Consider the following 22,152-nt stretch of genomic DNA (forward strand, 5'->3'; position numbering starts at 1 on the left):
ATCACTGTGTCTAGACTGTGTGATCACTGTGTCTAGACTGTGTGATGACTACTGTGTCTAGACTGTGTGATGACTACTGTGTCTAGACTGTGTGATGACTACTGTGTCTAGACTGTGTGATGATCACTGTGTCTAGATTGTGTGATGATCACTGTGTCTAGACTGTGTGATGACTACTGTGTCTAGACTGTGTGATCACTGTGTCTAGACTGTGTGATGATCACTGTGTCTAGGCTGTGTGATGACTACTGTGTCTAGACTGTGTGATGATCACTGTGTCTAGACTGTGTGATGACTACTGTGTCTAGACTGTGTGATGATCACTGTGTCTACACTGTGTGATGACTTCTGTGTCTAGACTGTGTGATGATCACTGTGTCTAGACTGTGTGATGTTCACTGTGTCTAGACTGTGTGATGATCACTGTGTCTAGACTGTGTGATGTTCACTGTGTCTAGACTGTGTGATGATCACTGTGTCTAGACTGTGTGATGATCACTGTGTCTAGACTGTGTGATGACTACTGTGTCTAGACTGTGTGATGACTACTGTGTCTAGAGTGTGTGATGATCACTGTGTCTAGACTGTGTGATGATCACTGTGTCTAGACTGTGTGATGACTACTGTCTCTAGACTGTGTGATGATCACTGTGTCTAGACTGTGTGATGACTACTGTGTCTAGACTGTGTGATGATCACTGTGTCTAGACAGTGTGATGATCACTGTGTCTAGACTGTGTGATGATCACTGTGTCTAGACTGTGTGATGATCACTGTGTCTAGACTGTGTGATGATCACTGTGTCTAGACTGTGTGATGACTACTGTGTCTAGACTGTGTGATGACTACTGTGTCTAGACTGTGTGATGACTACTGTGTCTAGACTGTGTGATGATCACTGTGTCTAGACTGTGTGATGATCACTGTGTCTAGACTGTGTGATGATCACTGTGTCTAGACTGTGTGATGACTACTGTGTCTAGACTGTGGGATAATCACTGTGTCTAGACTGTGTGATGATCACTCTGTCTAGACTGTGTGATGATCACTGTTTCTAGACTGTGTGATAACTACTGTGTCTAGACTGTGTGATCACTGTTTCTAGACTGTGTGATGATCACTGTGTCTAGACTGTGTGATGATCACTGTGTCTAGACTGTGCGATGATCACTGTGTCTAGACTGTGTGATGATCACTGTGTCTAGACTGTGTGATGGTCACTGTGTCTAGACTGTGTGATGATCACTGTGTCTAGGCTGTGTGATGATCACTGTGTCTAGACTGTGTGATGACTACTGTGTCTAGACTGTGTGATGATCACTGAGTCTAGACTGTGTGATGACTACTGTGTCTAGACTGTGTGATGATCACTGTGTCTAGACTGTGATGATCACTGTGTCTAGACTGTGTGATGATCACTGTGTCTAGACTGTGTGATGATCACTGTGTCTAGACTGTGTGATGACTACTGTGTCTAGACTGTGTGATGATCACTGTTTCTAGACTGTGTGATGATCACTGTGTCTAGACTGTGTGATGATCACTGTGTCTAGACTGTGTGATGATCACTGTGTCTAGACTGTGTGATGATCACTGTGACTAGACTGTGTGATGACTACTGAGTCTGGACTGTGTGATGACTACTGTGTTTAGACTGTGTGATGATCACTGTCTAGACTGTGTGATGATCACTGTGTCTAGACTGTGTGATGATCACTGTGTCTAGACTGTGTGATGACTACTGTGTCTAGACTGTGTGATGATCACTGTCTAGACTGTGTGATGATCACTGTGTCTAGACTGTGCGATGATCACTGTGTCTAAACTGTGTGATGATCACTGTGTCTAGACTGTGTGATGATCACTGTATCTAGACTGTGTGATGATCACTGTGTCTAGACTGTGTGATGATCACTGTGTCTAGACTGTGTGATGACTACTGAGTCTGGACTATGTGATGACTACTGTGTCTAGACTGTGTGATGATCACTGTGTCTAGACTGTGTGATGACTACTGTGTCTAGACTGTGTGATGACTACTGTGTCTAGACTGTGTGATGATCACTGTGTCTAGACTGTGTGATGATCACTGTGTCTAGACTGTGTGATGATCACTGTGTCTAGACTGTGTGATGATCACTGTGTCTAGACTGTGTGATGACTACTGTGTCTAGACTGTGTGATGATCACTGTTTCTAGACTGTGTGATGATCACTGTCTAGACTGTGTGATGATCACTGTGCCTAGACTGTGTGATGACTCCTGTGTCTAGACTGTGTGATGATCACTGTGTCTTGACTGTGTCATGATCACTGTGTCTAGACTGAGTGATGATCACTGTGTCTAGACTGTGTGATGACTACTGTGTCTAGACTGTGTGATGATCACTGTGTCTAGACTGTGTGATGATCACTGTGTCTAGACTGTGTGATGATCACTGTGTCAAGACTGTGTGATGACTACTGTGTCTAGACTGTGTGATCACTGTGTCTGGACTGTGATGACTACTGTGTCTAGACTGTGATGATCACTGTGTCTAGACTGTGTGATGATCAATGTGTCTAGACTGTGTGATATCTACTGTGTCTCGTCTGTGTGATGATCACTGTGTCTAGACTGTGTGATGATCACTGTGTCTAGACTGTGTGATGACTAATGAGTCTAGACTGTGTGATGATCACTGTGTCTAGACTGTGTGATGATCACTGTGTCTAGACTGTGTGATGACTACTGTGTCTAGACTGTGATGACTACTGTGTCTAGACTGTGTGATGATCACTGTGTCTAGACTGTGTGATGACTACTGTGTCTAGACTGTGTGATGATCACTGTGTCTAGACTGTGTGAAGATCACTGTGTCTAGACTGTGTGATGATCACTGTGTCTAGACTGTGTGATGATCACTGTGTCTAGACTGTGTGATGACTAATGAGTCTAGACTGTGTGATGATCACTGTGTCTAGACTGTGTGATGATCACTGTGTCTAGACTGTGTGATGACTACTGTGTCTAGACTGTGATGACTACTGTGTCTAGACTGTGTGATGATCACTGTGTCTAGACTGTGTGATGACTACTGTGTCTAGACTGTGTGATCACTGTGTCTAGACTGTGTGATGACTGCTGTGTCTAGACTGTGTGATCACTGTGTCTAGACTGTGATGACTACTGTGTCTAGACTGTGTGATGATCACTGTGTCTAGACTGTGTGATGATCAATGTGTCTAGACTGTGTGATGACTACTGTGTCTAGACTGTGTGATGATCACTGTCTCTAGACTGTGTGATGATCACTGTGTCTAGACTGTGTGATGACTACTGTGTCTAGACTGTGTGATGATCACTGTGTCTAGACTGTGTGATGATAACTGTGTCTAGACTGTGTGATGACTACTGTGTCTAGACTGTGTGATGATCACTGTGTCTAGACTGTGTGAAGATCACTGTGTCTAGACTGTGTGATGATCACTGTGTCTAGACTGTGTGATGATCACTGTGTCTAGACTGTGTGATGATCACTGTGTCTAGACTGTGTGATGATCACTGTGTCTAGACTGTGTGATGATCACTGTGTCTAGACTGTGTGATGATCACTGTGTCTAGACTGTGTGATGACTACTGTGTCTAGACTGTGTGATGATCACTGTGTCTAGACTGTGTGATGATCACTGTGTCTAGACTGTGTGATGACTACTGTGTCTAGACTGTGTGATGATCACTGTGTCTAGATTGTGTGATGATCACTGTGTCTAGACTGTGTGATGACTACTGTGTCTAGACTGTGTGATGATCACTGTATCTAGACTGTGTGATGATCACTGTGTCTAGACTGTGTGATGACTACTGTGTCTAGACTGTGTGGTGATCACTGTGTCTAAACTTTGTGATGATTACTGTGTCTAGACTGTGTGATGACTACTGTGTGTAGACTGTGTGATGATCACTGTGTCTAGACTGTGTGATGATCACTGTGTCTAGACTGTGTGATGACTACTGTATCTAGACTGTGTGATGATCACTGTGTCTGGACTGTGTGATGATCACTGTGTCTAGACTGTGTGATGATCACTGTGTCTAGACTGTGTGATCACTGTGTCTAGACTGTGTGATGACTACTGTGTCTAGACTGTGTGATGACTACTGTGTCTAGACTGTGTGATGACTACTGTGTCTAGACTGTGTGATGATCACTGTGTCTAGATTGTGTGATGATCACTGTGTCTAGACTGTGTGATGACTACTGTGTCTAGACTGTGTGATGATCACTGTGTCTAGACTGTGTGATGATCACTGTGTCTAGGCTGTGTGATGACTACTGTGTCTAGACTGTGTGATGATCACTGTGTCTAGACTGTGTGATGACTACTGTGTCTAGACTGTGTGATGATCACTGTGTCTACACTGTGTGATGACTTCTGTGTCTAGACTGTGTGATGATCACTGTGTCTAGACTGTGTGATGTTCACTGTGTCTAGACTGTGTGATGATCACTGTGTCTAGACTGTGTGATGACTAATGAGTCTAGACTGTGTGATGATCACTGTGTCTAGACTGTGTGATGATCACTGTGTCTAGACTGTGTGATGACTACTGTGTCTAGACTGTGTGATGACTACTGTGTCTAGAGTGTGTGATGATCACTGTGTCTAGACTGTGTGATGATCACTGTGTCTAGACTGTGTGATGACTACTGTCTCTAGACTGTGTGATGATCACTGTGTCTAGACTGTGTGATGACTACTGTGTCTAGACTGTGTGATGATCACTGTGTCTAGACTGTGTGATGATCACTGTGTCTAGACTGTGTGATGATCACTGTGTCTAGACTGTGTGATGATCACTGTGTCTAGACTGTGTGATGATCACTGTGTCTAGACTGTGTGATGACTACTGTGTCTAGACTGTGTGATGACTACTGTGTCTAGACTGTGTGATGACTACTGTGTCTAGACTGTGTGATGATCACTGTGTCTAGACTGTGTGATGATCACTGTGTCTAGACTGTGTGATGATCACTGTGTCTAGACTGTGTGATGATCACTGTGTCTAGACTGTGTGATGATCACTGTGTCTAGACTGTGTGATGATCACTGTGTCTAGACTGTGTGATGATCACTGTGTCTAGACTGTGTGATGATCACTGTGTCTAGACTGTGTGATGACTACTGTGTCTAGACTGTGTGATGACTACTGTGTCTAGAGTGTGTGATGATCACTGTGTCTAGACTGTGTGATGATCACTGTGTCTAGACTGTGTGATGACTACTGTCTCTAGACTGTGTGATGATCACTGTGTCTAGACTGTGTGATGACTACTGTGTCTAGACTGTGTGATGATCACTGTGTCTAGACTGTGTGATGATCACTGTGTCTAGACTGTGTGATGATCACTGTGTCTAGACTGTGTGATGATCACTGTGTCTAGACTGTGTGATGATCACTGTGTCTAGACTGTGTGATGACTACTGTGTCTAGACTGTGTGATGACTACTGTGTCTAGACTGTGTGATGACTACTGTGTCTAGACTGTGTGATGATCACTGTGTCTAGACTGTGTGATGATCACTGTGTCTAGACTGTGTGATGATCACTGTGTCTAGACTGTGTGATGACTACTGTGTCTAGACTGTGGGATAATCACTGTGTCTAGACTGTGTGATGATCACTCTGTCTAGACTGTGTGATGATCACTGTTTCTAGACTGTGTGATAACTACTGTGTCTAGACTGTGTGATCACTGTTTCTAGACTGTGTGATGATCACTGTGTCTAGACTGTGTGATGATCACTGTGTCTAGACTGTGCGATGATCACTGTGTCTAGACTGTGTGATGGTCACTGTGTCTAGACTGTGTGATGATCACTGTGTCTAGGCTGTGTGATGATCACTGTGTCTAGACTGTGTGATGACTACTGTGTCTAGACTGTGTGATGATCACTGAGTCTAGACTGTGTGATGACTACTGTGTCTAGACTGTGTGATGATCACTGTGTCTAGACTGTGATGATCACTGTGTCTAGACTGTGTGATGATCACTGTGTCTAGACTGTGTGATGATCACTGTGTCTAGACTGTGTGATGACTACTGTGTCTAGACTGTGTGATGATCACTGTTTCTAGACTGTGTGATGATCACTGTGTCTAGACTGTGTGATGATCACTGTGTCTAGACTGTGTGATGATCACTGTGTCTAGACTGTGTGATGATCACTGTGACTAGACTGTGTGATGACTACTGAGTCTGGACTGTGTGATGACTACTGTGTTTAGACTGTGTGATGATCACTGTCTAGACTGTGTGATGATCACTGTGTCTAGACTGTGTGATGATCACTGTGTCTAGACTGTGTGATGACTACTGTGTCTAGACTGTGTGATGATCACTGTCTAGACTGTGTGATGATCACTGTGTCTAGACTGTGCGATGATCACTGTGTCTAAACTGTGTGATGATCACTGTGTCTAGACTGTGTGATGATCACTGTATCTAGACTGTGTGATGATCACTGTGTCTAGACTGTGTGATGATCACTGTGTCTAGACTGTGTGATGACTACTGAGTCTGGACTATGTGATGACTACTGTGTCTAGACTGTGTGATGATCACTGTGTCTAGACTGTGTGATGACTACTGTGTCTAGACTGTGTGATGACTACTGTGTCTAGACTGTGTGATGATCACTGTGTCTAGACTGTGTGATGATCACTGTGTCTAGACTGTGTGATGATCACTGTGTCTAGACTGTGTGATGATCACTGTGTCTAGACTGTGTGATGACTACTGTGTCTAGACTGTGTGATGATCACTGTTTCTAGACTGTGTGATGATCACTGTCTAGACTGTGTGATGATCACTGTGCCTAGACTGTGTGATGACTCCTGTGTCTAGACTGTGTGATGATCACTGTGTCTTGACTGTGTCATGATCACTGTGTCTAGACTGAGTGATGATCACTGTGTCTAGACTGTGTGATGACTACTGTGTCTAGACTGTGTGATGATCACTGTGTCTAGACTGTGTGATGATCACTGTGTCTAGACTGTGTGATGATCACTGTGTCAAGACTGTGTGATGACTACTGTGTCTAGACTGTGTGATCACTGTGTCTGGACTGTGATGACTACTGTGTCTAGACTGTGATGATCACTGTGTCTAGACTGTGTGATGATCAATGTGTCTAGACTGTGTGATATCTACTGTGTCTCGTCTGTGTGATGATCACTGTGTCTAGACTGTGTGATGATCACTGTGTCTAGACTGTGTGATGACTAATGAGTCTAGACTGTGTGATGATCACTGTGTCTAGACTGTGTGATGATCACTGTGTCTAGACTGTGTGATGACTACTGTGTCTAGACTGTGATGACTACTGTGTCTAGACTGTGTGATGATCACTGTGTCTAGACTGTGTGATGACTACTGTGTCTAGACTGTGTGATGATCACTGTGTCTAGACTGTGTGAAGATCACTGTGTCTAGACTGTGTGATGATCACTGTGTCTAGACTGTGTGATGATCACTGTGTCTAGACTGTGTGATGACTAATGAGTCTAGACTGTGTGATGATCACTGTGTCTAGACTGTGTGATGATCACTGTGTCTAGACTGTGTGATGACTACTGTGTCTAGACTGTGATGACTACTGTGTCTAGACTGTGTGATGATCACTGTGTCTAGACTGTGTGATGACTACTGTGTCTAGACTGTGTGATCACTGTGTCTAGACTGTGTGATGACTGCTGTGTCTAGACTGTGTGATCACTGTGTCTAGACTGTGATGACTACTGTGTCTAGACTGTGTGATGATCACTGTGTCTAGACTGTGTGATGATCAATGTGTCTAGACTGTGTGATGACTACTGTGTCTAGACTGTGTGATGATCACTGTGTCTAGACTGTGTGATGATAACTGTGTCTAGACTGTGTGATGACTACTGTGTCTAGACTGTGTGATGATCACTGTGTCTAGACTGTGTGAAGATCACTGTGTCTAGACTGTGTGATGATCACTGTGTCTAGACTGTGTGATGATCACTGTGTCTAGACTGTGTGATGATCACTGTGTCTAGACTGTGTGATGATCACTGTGTCTAGACTGTGTGATGATCACTGTGTCTAGACTGTGTGATGATCACTGTGTCTAGACTGTGTGATGACTACTGTGTCTAGACTGTGTGATGATCACTGTGTCTAGACTGTGTGATGATCACTGTGTCTAGACTGTGTGATGACTACTGTGTCTAGACTGTGTGATGATCACTGTGTCTAGATTGTGTGATGATCACTGTGTCTAGACTGTGTGATGACTACTGTGTCTAGACTGTGTGATGATCACTGTATCTAGACTGTGTGATGATCACTGTGTCTAGACTGTGTGATGACTACTGTGTCTAGACTGTGTGGTGATCACTGTGTCTAGACTTTGTGGTGATTACTGTGTCTAGACTGTGTGATGACTACTGTGTGTAGACTGTGTGATGATCACTGTGTCTAGACTGTGTGATGATCACTGTGTCTAGACTGTGTGATGACTACTGTATCTAGACTGTGTGATGATCACTGTGTCTGGACTGTGTGATGATCACTGTGTCTAGACTGTGTGATGATCACTGTGTCTAGACTGTGTGATCACTGTGTCTAGACTGTGTGATGACTACTGTGTCTAGACTGTGTGATGATCACTGTATCTAGACTGTGTGATGATCACTGTGTCTAGACTGTGTGATGACTACTGTGTCTAGACTGTGTGGTGATCACTGTGTCTAGACTTTGTGATGATTACTGTGTCTAGACTGTGTGATGACTACTGTGTGTAGACTGTGTGATGATCACTGTGTCTAGACTGTGTGATGATCACTGTGTCTAGACTGTGTGATGACTACTGTATCTAGACTGTGTGATGATCACTGTGTCTGGACTGTGTGATGATCACTGTGTCTAGACTGTGTGATGATCACTGTGTCTAGACTGTGTGATCACTGTGTCTAGACTGTGTGATGACTACTGTGTCTAGACTGTGTGATGACTACTGTGTCTAGACTGTGTGATGACTACTGTGTCTAGACTGTGTGATGATCACTGTGTCTAGATTGTGTGATGATCACTGTGTCTAGACTGTGTGATGACTACTGTGTCTAGACTGTGTGATGATCACTGTGTCTAGACTGTGTGATGATCACTGTGTCTAGGCTGTGTGATGACTACTGTGTCTAGACTGTGTGATGATCACTGTGTCTAGACTGTGTGATGACTACTGTGTCTAGACTGTGTGATGATCACTGTGTCTACACTGTGTGATGACTTCTGTGTCTAGACTGTGTGATGATCACTGTGTCTAGACTGTGTGATGTTCACTGTGTCTAGACTGTGTGATGATCACTGTGTCTAGACTGTGTGATGACTAATGAGTCTAGACTGTGTGATGATCACTGTGTCTAGACTGTGTGATGATCACTGTGTCTAGACTGTGTGATGACTACTGTGTCTAGACTGTGTGATGACTACTGTGTCTAGAGTGTGTGATGATCACTGTGTCTAGACTGTGTGATGATCACTGTGTCTAGACTGTGTGATGACTACTGTCTCTAGACTGTGTGATGATCACTGTGTCTAGACTGTGTGATGACTACTGTGTCTAGACTGTGTGATGATCACTGTGTCTAGACTGTGTGATGATCACTGTGTCTAGACTGTGTGATGATCACTGTGTCTAGACTGTGTGATGATCACTGTGTCTAGACTGTGTGATGATCACTGTGTCTAGACTGTGTGATGACTACTGTGTCTAGACTGTGTGATGACTACTGTGTCTAGACTGTGTGATGACTACTGTGTCTAGACTGTGTGATGATCACTGTGTCTAGACTGTGTGATGATCACTGTGTCTAGACTGTGTGATGATCACTGTGTCTAGACTGTGTGATGACTACTGTGTCTAGACTGTGGGATAATCACTGTGTCTAGACTGTGTGATGATCACTCTGTCTAGACTGTGTGATGATCACTGTTTCTAGACTGTGTGATAACTACTGTGTCTAGACTGTGTGATCACTGTTTCTAGACTGTGTGATGATCACTGTGTCTAGACTGTGTGATGATCACTGTGTCTAGACTGTGCGATGATCACTGTGTCTAGACTGTGTGATGATCACTGTGTCTAGACTGTGTGATGGTCACTGTGTCTAGACTGTGTGATGATCACTGTGTCTAGGCTGTGTGATGATCACTGTGTCTAGACTGTGTGATGACTACTGTGTCTATACTGTGTGATGATCACTGAGTCTAGACTGTGTGATGACTACTGTGTCTAGACTGTGTGATGATCACTGTGTCTAGACTGTGATGATCACTGTGTCTAGACTGTGTGATGATCACTGTGTCTAGACTGTGTGATGATCACTGTGTCTAGACTGTGTGATGACTACTGTGTCTAGACTGTGTTATGATCACTGTTTCTAGACTGTGTGATGATCACTGTGTCTAGACTGTGTGATGATCACTGTGTCTAGACTGTGTGATGATCACTGTGTCTAGACTGTGTGATGATCACTGTGACTAGACTGTGTGATGACTACTGAGTCTGGACTGTGTGATGACTACTGTGTTTAGACTGTGTGATGATCACTGTCTAGACTGTGTGATGATCACTGTGTCTAGACTGTGTGATGATCACTGTGTCTAGACTGTGTGATGACTACTGTGTCTAGACTGTGTGATGATCACTGTCTAGACTGTGTGATGATCACTGTGTCTAGACTGTGCGATGATCACTGTGTCTAAACTGTGTGATGATCACTGTGTCTAGACTGTGTGATGATCACTGTATCTAGACTGTGTGATGATCACTGTGTCTAGACTGTGTGATGATCACTGAGTCTGGACTGTGTGATGACTACTGTGTCTAGACTGTGTGATGATCACTGTGTCTAGACTGTGTGATGACTACTGTGTCTAGACTGTGTGATGACTACTGTGTCTAGACTGTGTGATGATCACTGTGTCTAGACTGTGTGATGATCACTGTGTCTAGACTGTGTGATGATCACTGTGTCTAGACTGTGTGATGATCACTGTGTCTAGACTGTGTGATGACTACTGTGTCTAGACTGTGTGATGATCACTGTTTCTAGACTGTGTGATGATCACTGTCTAGACTGTGTGATGATCACTGTGCTTAGACTGTGTGATGACTCCTGTGTCTAGACTGTGTGATGATCACTGTGTCTTGACTGTGTCATGATCACTGTGTCTAGACTGAGTGATGATCACTGTGTCTAGACTGTGTGATGACTACTGTGTCTAGACTGTGTGATGATCACTGTGTCTAGACTGTGTGATGATCACTGTGTCTAGACTGTGTGATGATCACTGTGTCAAGACTGTGTGATGACTACTGTGTCTAGACTGTGTGATCACTGTGTCTGGACTGTGATGACTACTGTGTCTAGACTGTGATGATCACTGTGTCTAGACTGTGTGATGATCACTGTGTCTAGACTGTGTGATGACTAATGAGTCTAGACTGTGTGATGATCACTGTGTCTAGACTGTGTGATGATCACTGTGTCTAGATTGTGTGATGACTACTGTGTCTAGACTGTGATGACTACTGTGTCTAGACTGTGTGATGATCACTGTGTCTAGACTGTGTGATGATCACTGTGTCTAGACTGTGTGATGACTACTGTGTCTAGACTGTGTGATGATCACTGTGTTTAGACTGTGTGATGATCACTGTGTCTAGACTGTGTGATGACTACTGTGTCTAGACTTTGTGATGATCACTGTGTCTAGACTGTGTGATGACTACTGTCTAGACTGTGTGATGATCACTGTTTCTAGACTGCATCAGACATTTATGTATATCTGGGACCGACCTTTCTCCAGCGCCTTCATCTGTCCAAAACAGAGAAGAATAGTGACGATCACAAGCACTTTCGGGTAATCAGTCCCTATTTATTATAAATAAATAAATTAATATATATATATATATATATATATATATATATATATATATATATATATATATATATATATATATATATATATATAGTGTATTTTTATGTATATATAGTGTGTATACATGGTATAGCATGGGCATACGTTGTTGGCACTGTGTGGAGGGTATTTATAGTTGACGTGAGAAGCAAGTTATGTGTTAGAATTGTCACTTGACACACTTGCTGGCACTTTCAAGTGTCAGGGAACACTTGTGTAACTCCTGCTGGTGTAAGTGGTAGCTTAAAGTGTCAAGGAACACTTGGTATAACTCCAGCTGGTGTAAGTGGTAGTTTAAAGTGCCAAGGAACACTTGGTATAACTCCAGCTGGTGTAAGTGGTAGCTTAAAGTGTCAAGGAACACTTGGTATAACCCCAGCTGGTGTAAGTGGTAGTTTAACGTGTCAAGGAACACTTGGTATAACTCCATCTGGTGTAAGTGGTAGTTTGAAGTGTCAAGGAACACTTGGTATTACTCCAGCTGGTATAAGTGGCACTTTAAAGTGTCAGGGAACTCTTGCTTCAATAAGTGGTAATCTGGGACACTTAAGTGCCAGGAAGCACTTAATATTGTCATCCAGACAAAAAAATAGGAACGAAGTTAAGTACTCCCCGAGGGATATAAGATAATGCGACAGTAGAAATTACGTATACCATCATTCAGTCAATATCTTCCTTGCTACAGTACAGAGGATACCACAGTTCAAGACGCCTGTCAACTAACATAGTGTAGGAGGTACCAGATAGTGAAGGAGGTACCAGATAGTGAAGGAGGTACCAGATAGTGAAGTATTTGTTTGTGGGGTTTAAAGTCTATCTTCTGCACCATGGTCACTCATACACTGAGATATACACCTCTCAGTGTATATACACTGAGATATACACCTCTCAGTGTATATACACTGAGATATACACCTCTCAGTGTATATACACTGAGATATACACCTCTCAGTGTATATACACTGAGATATACACCTCTCAGTGTATATACACTGAGATATACACCTCTCAGTGTATATACACCTCCCAGTGTATATACACTGAGATATACACCTCCCAGTGTATATACACTGAGATATACACCTCTCAGTGTATATACACTGAGATATACACCTCTCAGTGTATATACACTGAGATATACACCTCAGTGTATATACACTGAGATATACACCTCTCAGTGTATATACACCATATAGTAATAACTTACACCTAGGCAATCTACACCTAGGTAACTTACACCTAGGCAATCTACCCCTAGGTTACTAACACCTAGGGAACCTGCACCTGGGTTACTAACACCTACCCCTCATTTGTTCTCAGCCGACGGCTTCACCTACACCTTTGGAATCTACTTTGTACAGCTGGTGCTGTACTACGACGCCTCAGCTGCTGCCACCTCCTGGATAGCATCTATCCTTGTAGGTGTTACTCTAGGTTCAGGTGAGTCCCAATCCTTCACAACCTTGTTAGGTGAGTCTGACTACTTGAGGACCTTGTTAGGTGAGTCTGACTGCTTGAGGACCTTGTTAGGTGAGTCTGACTGCTTGAGGACCTTGTTAGGTGAGTCTGACTGCTTGAGGACCTTGTTAGGTGAGTCTGACTGCTTGAGGACCTTGTTAAGTGAGTCTGACTGCTTGAGGACCTTGTTAGGTGAGTCTGAGTGCATGAGGACCTTGTTAGGTGAGTCTGACTGCTTGAGGACCTTGTTAGGTGAGTCTGACTGCTTGAGGACCTTGTTAGGTGAGTCTGACTGCTTGAGGACCTTGTTAGGTGAGTCTGACTGCTTGAGGACCTTGTTAGGTGAGTCTGACTGCTTGAGGACCTTGTTAGGTGAGTCTGACTGCTTGAGGACCTTGTTAGGTGAGTCTGACTGCTTGAGGACCTTGTTAGGTGAGTCTGAGTGCATGAGGGCCTTGTTAGGTGAGTCTGACTGCTTGAAGCCCTTCTTAGGTGAATGTGAGTACTTAAGAACCTTGTTAGGTGAATCTGAGTGCTTAAGAACCTTGTTAGGTGAGTCTGAATGCTTGAGAACCTTCTTAGGTGAGTGTGAGTGCTTGAGGGACCTTCTTAGGTTGAGTGTGAAGGTTGTTAGGTGTGTGTGTGTGTGTACTCACCTAGTTGTACTCACCTAGTTGAGGTTGCGGGGGTCGAGTCCGAGCTCCTGGCCCCGCCTCTTCACTGATCGCTACTAGGTCACTCTCCCTGAGCCGTGAGCTTTATCATACCTCTGCTTAAGTGTGTGTGTGTGTGTGTGTGTGTGTGTGTGTGTGTGTGTGTGTGTGTGTGTGTGTGAGGAAGAGAGAGTGACAATGTGAGAGAGTGACAGTGTGAGTGTGTGAGGAAGAGACAGTGACAGTGTGAGAGTGACAATGTGTGAGTGTGTGTGTGTGTGTGTGTGTGTGTGTGTGTGTGTGTGTGTGTGTGTGTGTGTGTGTGTGTGTGAGAGAGAGAGAGAGAGAGAGAGAGAGAGAGAGAGAGAGAGAGAGAGAGAGAGAGAGAGAGAGAGAGAGAGAGAGTGTATAGTCATCATGAGAGGTAAGAGATCAAATGTCCACTGAACCACACAGTGTGTCACACAGTGTGTCACACAGTGTGTTATACTGTGTGTTATACTATGTTACATTATCCACAGTACTAACTAGTATACTATCCACAGGTCCCATCGCTGGCATGCTAGTCAACAAGTTTGGGTGTCGGATAGTAACTATCATGGGCGCACTACTAGCATCACTAGCACTATTCCTCTCTATCTTCGCACCTAACGTAGAGACTCTCTATGTTACTATTGGCCTAGGTGCAGGTGAGTCATTATTATTATTATTGTTATTATTGCACAACATCTTCAACAAGAGTTGTAAACACTGGCGTCCCACAGGGTGGTGTCCTTGGTCCTCCACTTTCCCTCATATACGTCAATGATCTTCCAAATATATGACAGCATCTTAGATCTCTGTTGATGATGCAACTGTTGTCATCTCCCACCCAAATCCAGTATCCTTTAACATTGTTAATCAAGAGCTTTTAGCAATATCAACCTGGATGACTCTAATAAACTTACAGGATAGAGTAAGTAATGATTAAGTAAACATAATGAGGGAAAATTCCAAGGTCTGTACCTTGATAGCAACTTGAAATTCAACACATAACAAAAAGTGTGTCCAAAACAGTTGGCATCCTCTCAGAGATACGTTATTGTGCAATCTTGTGTCACTTGTTCACGATTCTCGCATAATATGTTATTATATACCGCTGTCCTGCTGTATGTCCAAGCCCCTAGCAGTCAAAACCTCCTTTACCTCCTTCCTCCAACCTTGCCTAGGATGGCCCCCTACCCCACATTCCTTCCACTACAGATTTATACACCCTCCAAGTCATCCTGTTCTGCTCCATTCTCTCCAAATGTCCAAAGCACCTCAACAACCCCTCCTCAGCCCTCTGTATAATATCCAACACCACCTCAGCCCTCTGTATAATACTTTTAGTAACCCAGCACCACCTCAGCTCTCTAGATAATACTTTTAGTAACCCAGCACCACCTCAGCTCTCTGGATAATACTTTTAGTAACCCAGCACCACCTCAGCTCTCTAGATAATACTTTTAGTAACCCAGCACCACCTCAGCTCTCTGGATAATACTTTTAGTAACCCAGCACCACCTCAGCTCTCTAGATAATACTTTTAGTAACCCAGCACCACCTCAGCTCTCTGGATAATACTTTTAGTAACCCAGCACCACCTCAGCTCTCTAGATAATACTTTTAGTAACCCAGCACCACCTCAGCTCTCTAGATAATACTTTTAGTAACCCAGCACCACCTCAGCTCTCTGGATAATACTTTTAGTAACCCAGCACCACCTCAGCTCTCTGGATAATACTTTTAGTAACCTAGCACCACCTCAGCTCTCTAGATAATACTTTTAGTAACCCAGCACCACCTCAGCTCTCTGGATAATACTTTTAGTAACCCAACACCACCTCAGCTCTCTGGATAATACTTTTAGTAACCCAGCACCACCTCAGCTCTCTGGATAATACTTTTAGTAACCTAGCACCACCTCAGCTCTCTAGATAATACTTTTAGTAACCCAGCACCACCTCAGCTCTCTGGATAATACTTTTAGTAACCCAGCACCACCTCAGCTCTCTGGATAATACTTTTAGTAACCCAACACCACCTCAGCTCTCTGGATAATACTTTTAGTAACCTAGCACCACCTCAGCTCTCTGGATAATACTTTTAGTAACCCAGCACCACCTCAGCTCTCCGGATAATACTTTTAGTAACCTAGCACCACCTCAGCTCTCTAGATAATACTTTTAGTAACCCAGCACCACCTCAGCTCTCTGGATAATACTTTTAGTAACCCAGCACCACCTCAGCTCTCTGGATAATACTTTTAGTAACCCAGCACCACCTCAGCTCTCCGGATAATACTTTTAGTAACCTAGCACCACCTCAGCTCTCTGGATAATACTCTTAGTAACCCAGCACCACCTTCTAATCTCCAAGCTATGAATTCTCTGCATATTTACACCACACATTGCCCTGAGATATGACATCTCCACGACCTCCAACCTCCTCCACGGCCTCCAGCCTCCTCCACTGCCTCCAGTCTCCTCTTTGTTGCAAATATTATTATATTATGATTGATAATGCTGATAATAATGATGTTAATGATGATAATACCCACAGGTCTTAGGTTTGGCTTAATCTGCCTGCCAGCCATTATCATTTTCAAATCATTATTATGAGGATGCCAATGATGATTGATGTTAATAATGGTAATTATGATAATGATAATACTTACAGGTCTTGGGTTTGGCTTGATATATCTGCCAGGGATTATCATTCTTAATCATTATTTGTAGCATATCAATGATGATTGATGTAAATAATGATAATTATGTTTAATAATAATAATACAGGTCTTGGGTTTGGCTTCATATATCTGCCAGTATCATTCTAGAGGATATCAATGATGACTGATGTTAATGATAATTGTGATTAATAATAATAATAATAATAATAATAATAATAATAATAATAATAATACTTACAGGTCTTGGGTTTGGCTTAATATATCTGCCAGCCATTGTCTGTGTCACTGGTTACTTTGAGAAGCGTCGTTCCTTTGCTACTGGTATCGCTGTTTGTGGCTCTGGTATTGGTACCTTTGCCTTCTCACCTCTGGTGGAGTACCTGGTAAGTCCCTGGTACCTAGTGCCTTGTTATTACACTCTCCGATGGTTTATATTTCACTAACATATTTTGAATGTGTTTAGTACGATTTTGGGATGTTAAACAAGTCCTGGACGTGTTATTAGTACCTAGAACAGTGCCTGCACTCTGAAGGAGGGGTGTTAATGTTGCAGTTTAAAAACTGTAGTGTAAAGCACCCTTCTGGCAAGACAGTGATGGAGTGAATGATGGTGAAAGTTTTTCTTTTTCGGGCCACCCTGCCTTGGTGGGAATCGGCCAGTGTGATAATAAAAAAAAAAACTTAGTACCTAGTTAAGTTCTTAGTACCTTGTTATTATACTCTCTGTTTATATTTTAGTGTGACGCATTTAGTATGATTTTGGGTGTTTAATCGAGGATGTGTTATAAGTACCTGGCACCTACTTAGTACCTAGTACCTTGTTAATACACTCTTATGGTTTATATTCCAGTGTAAATGGTTTAGAACTTGTAAAGTATGATGGCGGATGTTTAAACGAGTCTAGAACACGTTACAGCCTCTCCTCACTTAACGACGGAGTTCCATTCCCAAGACCACATTGTTAAATGAATTCGGCGCTAAGTGAGGAGCATACTATAATGGTAGTGGCTTTGTGTCATCCATCTTTGATATTGTTTTAATGTCACTTTTGCACCATTTATAACATTTCTGGTATATTACAATATACAGTAGTGCACTGTATATTGTAATAAACAGAAGAGATGAAATCAGCTCTAATATACATTATTTAGGTATGCATACTGGTCAGAGAGCCCATCGTAAGTCCAAGGCGTCTGTAAATGAGTACGTCGCTAAGTGAGGAGAGGCTGTATATGCTTTCAGTTGTGGTGTGTACACTGTAGTTAGTTGTGCTGTTTGTTGTGTACCAGTACACTTGAGGATGTTCCTGCTTCCAGGTACCTAATTAGTGCTACTTAAGCACCATGTGTACCAAGAACACATTGAGAATTATACCCATGCCTGGGATTATTACCATACACACCACCCATGCGCAGGATTATTACTGTACATACCACCCATGCCCAGGATTATTACCGTACATTCCACCAATGCCCGGGGTTCCTCCTGTACACCACCTGTGCCTGGGATTCCTACCGTACACTCCACCCGTGCCCGGGGTTCCTCCTGTACACCACCTGTGCCTGGGATTCCTACTGTACACTCCACCCGTGCCCGGGGTTCCTCCTGTACACCACCCGTGCCTGGGATTCCTCTCATACACACCACCCATGTCTGGGAATATTACCGTACACTCCACCCATGTCCAGGATTCCTCCCATACACTCCACTCATGCCTGGGATTCCTCCCATACACTCCACCCATGCCTGGGATTCCTCCCGTACACTCCACCCATGCCTGGGATTCCTCCCGTATACTCCACCCATGCCTGGGGTTCCTCCCGTACACTCCACTCATGCCCAGGATTCCTCCCATACACTCCACCTGTGCCTGGGATTCCTCCCATACACTCCACTCGTGCCTGGGATTCCTCCCATACACTCCACTCGTGCCTGGGATTCCTCCCATACACTCCACCCGTGCCTGGGATTCCTCCCATACACTCCACTCATGCCCAGGATTCCTCGTATACACTCCACTCGTGCCTGGGATTCCTCCCATACACTCCACTCATGCCCAGGATTCCTCCCGTACACTCCACCTGTGCCTGGGATTCCTCTCATACACACCACCCATGCCCGGGATTATTACCGTACACTCCACCCATGTCCAGGATTCCTCCCATACACTCCACTCGTGCCTGGGATTCCTCCCATACACTCCACCCATGCCTGGGATTCCTCCTGTACACTCCACCCATGCCTGGGATTCCTCCCGTATACTCCACCCATGCCTGGGATTCCTCCAGTACACTCCACTCATGCCCAGGATTCCTCCCATACACTCCACTCGTGCCTGGGATTCCTCCCATACACTCCACCCATGCCTGGGATTCCTCCCATACACTCCACTTGTGCCTTGGATTCCTCCCATACACTCCACCCGTGCCTGGGATTTTTCCCATACACTCTACCCATGCCTGGGATTCCTCCCATACACTCCACTCATGCCCAGGATTCCTCCCATACACTCCACTCGTGCCTGGGGTTCCTCCCATACACTCCACCTGTGCCCAGGATTCCTCCCATACACTCCACTCGTGCCCAGGATTCCTCCCATACACTCCACTCGTGCCCAGGATTCCTCCCATACACTCCACCCGTGCCCAGGATTCCTCCCATACACTCCACTCGTGCCCAGGATTCCTCCCATACACTCCACTCGTGCCCAGGATTCCTCCCATACACTCCACCCATGCCTGGGATTCCTCCCATACACTCCACCCATGCCTGGGATTCCTCCCATATACTCCACCCGTGCTCAGGATTCCTCCCATACACTCCACCCATGCCTGGGATTCCTCCCATACACTCCACCCATGCCTGGGATTCCTCCCGTATACTCCACCCGTGCTCAGGATTCCTCCCATACACTCCACCCATGCCTGGGATTCCTCCCTTACACTCCACCCATGCCTGGGATTCCTCCCGTATACTCCACCCGTGCTCAGGATTCCTCCCATACACTCCCACATCAGTCAGAAGTGCCACCAACTTCACCAATCTCCCTCAGATCAATGAGCTGAGTTGGCAGAACTCTCTGATCATTATCTCCGGCATTATGCTCAACTGTGTGGTTTTTGGTGCAATGTTCCGACCGCTGGAGGACAACAACCTGGCAGATCACAACAATGAGTTGAACCTGCAGGAACTGCCTGCCCCTGAGGGTCTACCTCTCAACCACTTACCTAAGATCAAGGTACTGCCTTTTTACTCTTTATTATTATTAATATTATTATTATTAATATTATTATTATTATTATTATTATTATTACTATTATTATTTCTTTTATTACTATTATTATTGCTATTATTATTTTTACTCTTTATTATTATTATTATTATTATTATTATTATTATTATTATTATTATTATTTTTTTTTTTTTTTTTTTTTTATTTTGAGAGTTTATTTATTTATTTATTTATTTATTTCAATTTGTGCACACATACAGAGGTACAAAAAAAATACAGGTAAGAGCAGTATGCCAAAGCCACTTATACTATGCATAGCATTACGGGCTGGCTTAAAATTAACTTAAGATTAACTAAGCAATGATGAAATCAGTGATAAAACATTAATGTAAACAGATTACTATAAAGCACAAGTGAGTATTACAAAGACAGGTCATATTGTTGCATTCAGTTAGGTAGTGATTCTGTTAGGTAGTGTATTTAAAAAATAATAAAGTTAGATTCGGTTTTAGGTTTAACATTTATATGATATAATTGTGAGAAACATTTAAGATATACAATTTATAAGGTTCAGTTATTCAGTATTTATTTGGTTTTGGGTGAGTAAGTGATCTTTGAGAAGAGACTTGAATTTATAATCAGGTAGTGTTTCTTTTATATTTACAGGTAATGAATTCCAGATTTTAGGGCCTTTTATGTGCATTGAGTTTTTGCATAGTGTGAGATGGACACGAGGAACATCAAAGAGTGATCTGTGCCTTGTGTTATGGTCATGTGTTCTGTTGAGGTTGGCAAGGAGATGTTTGAGGGGAGGGTTAATATCAGAGTTAAGTGTTCTATGTATGTAATAGGTGCAGTAATAAGTATGGATGTTTTGTATGGTGAGTAGGTTTAGTGTATTGAATATTGGTGGAGTGTGCTGCCTGTAGTGAGAATTTGTTATCATTCTAACTGCAGCCTTTTGTTGAGTAATTAGTGGTCTGAGATGGTTAATTGTTGTTGAGCCCCATGCACAAATTCCATAGGTGAGATAGGGGTAAATAAGAGAGTGATATAGGGCCAGGAGGGCTGACTGTGGAACATAGTACCGTATCTTCGATAGTATGCCTACAGTCTTGGAAATTTTCTTAGAGATGTGTTGTATATGTGTATGAAATTTGAGTCTATTATCAAGGTGGATTCCTAAGAATTTTCCCTCTGTTAGTTTTGTGATAGGTGATCCGTTTATCATTATGTTAAGAGGGACATCTGTAGCTCTGTTACCAAACTGAATGAAGTAGGTTTTGTCAATGTTTAGTGTAAGTTTGTTAGTCCTCATCCAGGTAGATATTTTCTGTAATTCGGTATTTACAGTATTGGCTAGCGTGACTGGGCTCGGGTGAGAGAATACGTATGTAGTGTCATCTGCAAATAGTGTGGGTTTGAGTAATTGCGAAGCATTTGGAAGGTCATTTATGTATAGGAGAAAGAGAAGAGGGCCAAGGACACTTCCCTGTGGGACACCAACTGTAATTGGTTGCGCAGAAGAGTTTGCCCCATTTGCGTACACATATTGGCTTCTGTTGCTGAGGTATGACTTGAGGTAGTTGAGGGAGTGCCCTCTTATACCATAGTGTGACAATTTTACGTGGAGCAAGTCATGGTCAACTGTATCAAAAGCTTTACGTAAGTCAATGAAGATCCCCAGTGGGACTTCTTTTTTCTCTATTGCAGTGTATATATGTTCTAGCATGTGTATAATAGCATCATTAGTATTTTTATTAGGCCTGAATCCAAATTGGCAGGGGTTGAGTATGTTTTGGGAGATAAGGTAGGAGTAGATTCGTTTATGAATTAATTTTTCAAAGATTTTTGAGAGAGGGTGTAAGTTGGATATTGGCCTATAGTTATTCAACTCTGTTTGGTCTCCTCCTTTGTGGATCGGGGTGACCCTTGCTATTTTGAGTACTGTAGGGAAGGTGGAGGATTCAATGGATTTGTTAAAGAGTGTTGCAATGATTGGTGATAGCACTTGTGACACTTTTTTGTATATAAAGGGTGGTAAGGTATTTAAATCTCCTGCCTTGTTTTTTAGTGCGTTGATAATAAGGGAGACTTCATA

At 43.3% G+C, this 22,152-nt stretch overlaps 1 protein-coding gene across 4 annotated transcripts in view; it reads left to right on the forward strand.

Annotated features, from left to right (window-relative positions):
- The window catches only part of Mct1 (Monocarboxylate transporter 1), an 80,516-nt gene that overhangs the window by 31,417 nt on the left and 26,947 nt on the right, over positions 1-22,152 (forward strand). For all 4 annotated transcript variants that reach the window (XM_070105162.1, XM_070105161.1, XM_070105163.1 and 1 more), the window contains 4 exons: positions 13,319-13,438; positions 14,655-14,798; positions 17,060-17,202; positions 19,872-20,057. In XM_070105162.1, the coding sequence (XP_069961263.1) occupies positions 13,319-13,438; positions 14,655-14,798; positions 17,060-17,202; positions 19,872-20,057 (593 nt within the window). The remainder of the gene's footprint in view (positions 1-13,318; positions 13,439-14,654; positions 14,799-17,059; positions 17,203-19,871; positions 20,058-22,152) is intronic.

Source organism: Cherax quadricarinatus, chromosome 97 (assembly GCF_038502225.1).
Source record: "Cherax quadricarinatus isolate ZL_2023a chromosome 97, ASM3850222v1, whole genome shotgun sequence".
Classification (NCBI taxonomy): Eukaryota; Metazoa; Arthropoda; class Malacostraca; order Decapoda; family Parastacidae; genus Cherax; species Cherax quadricarinatus.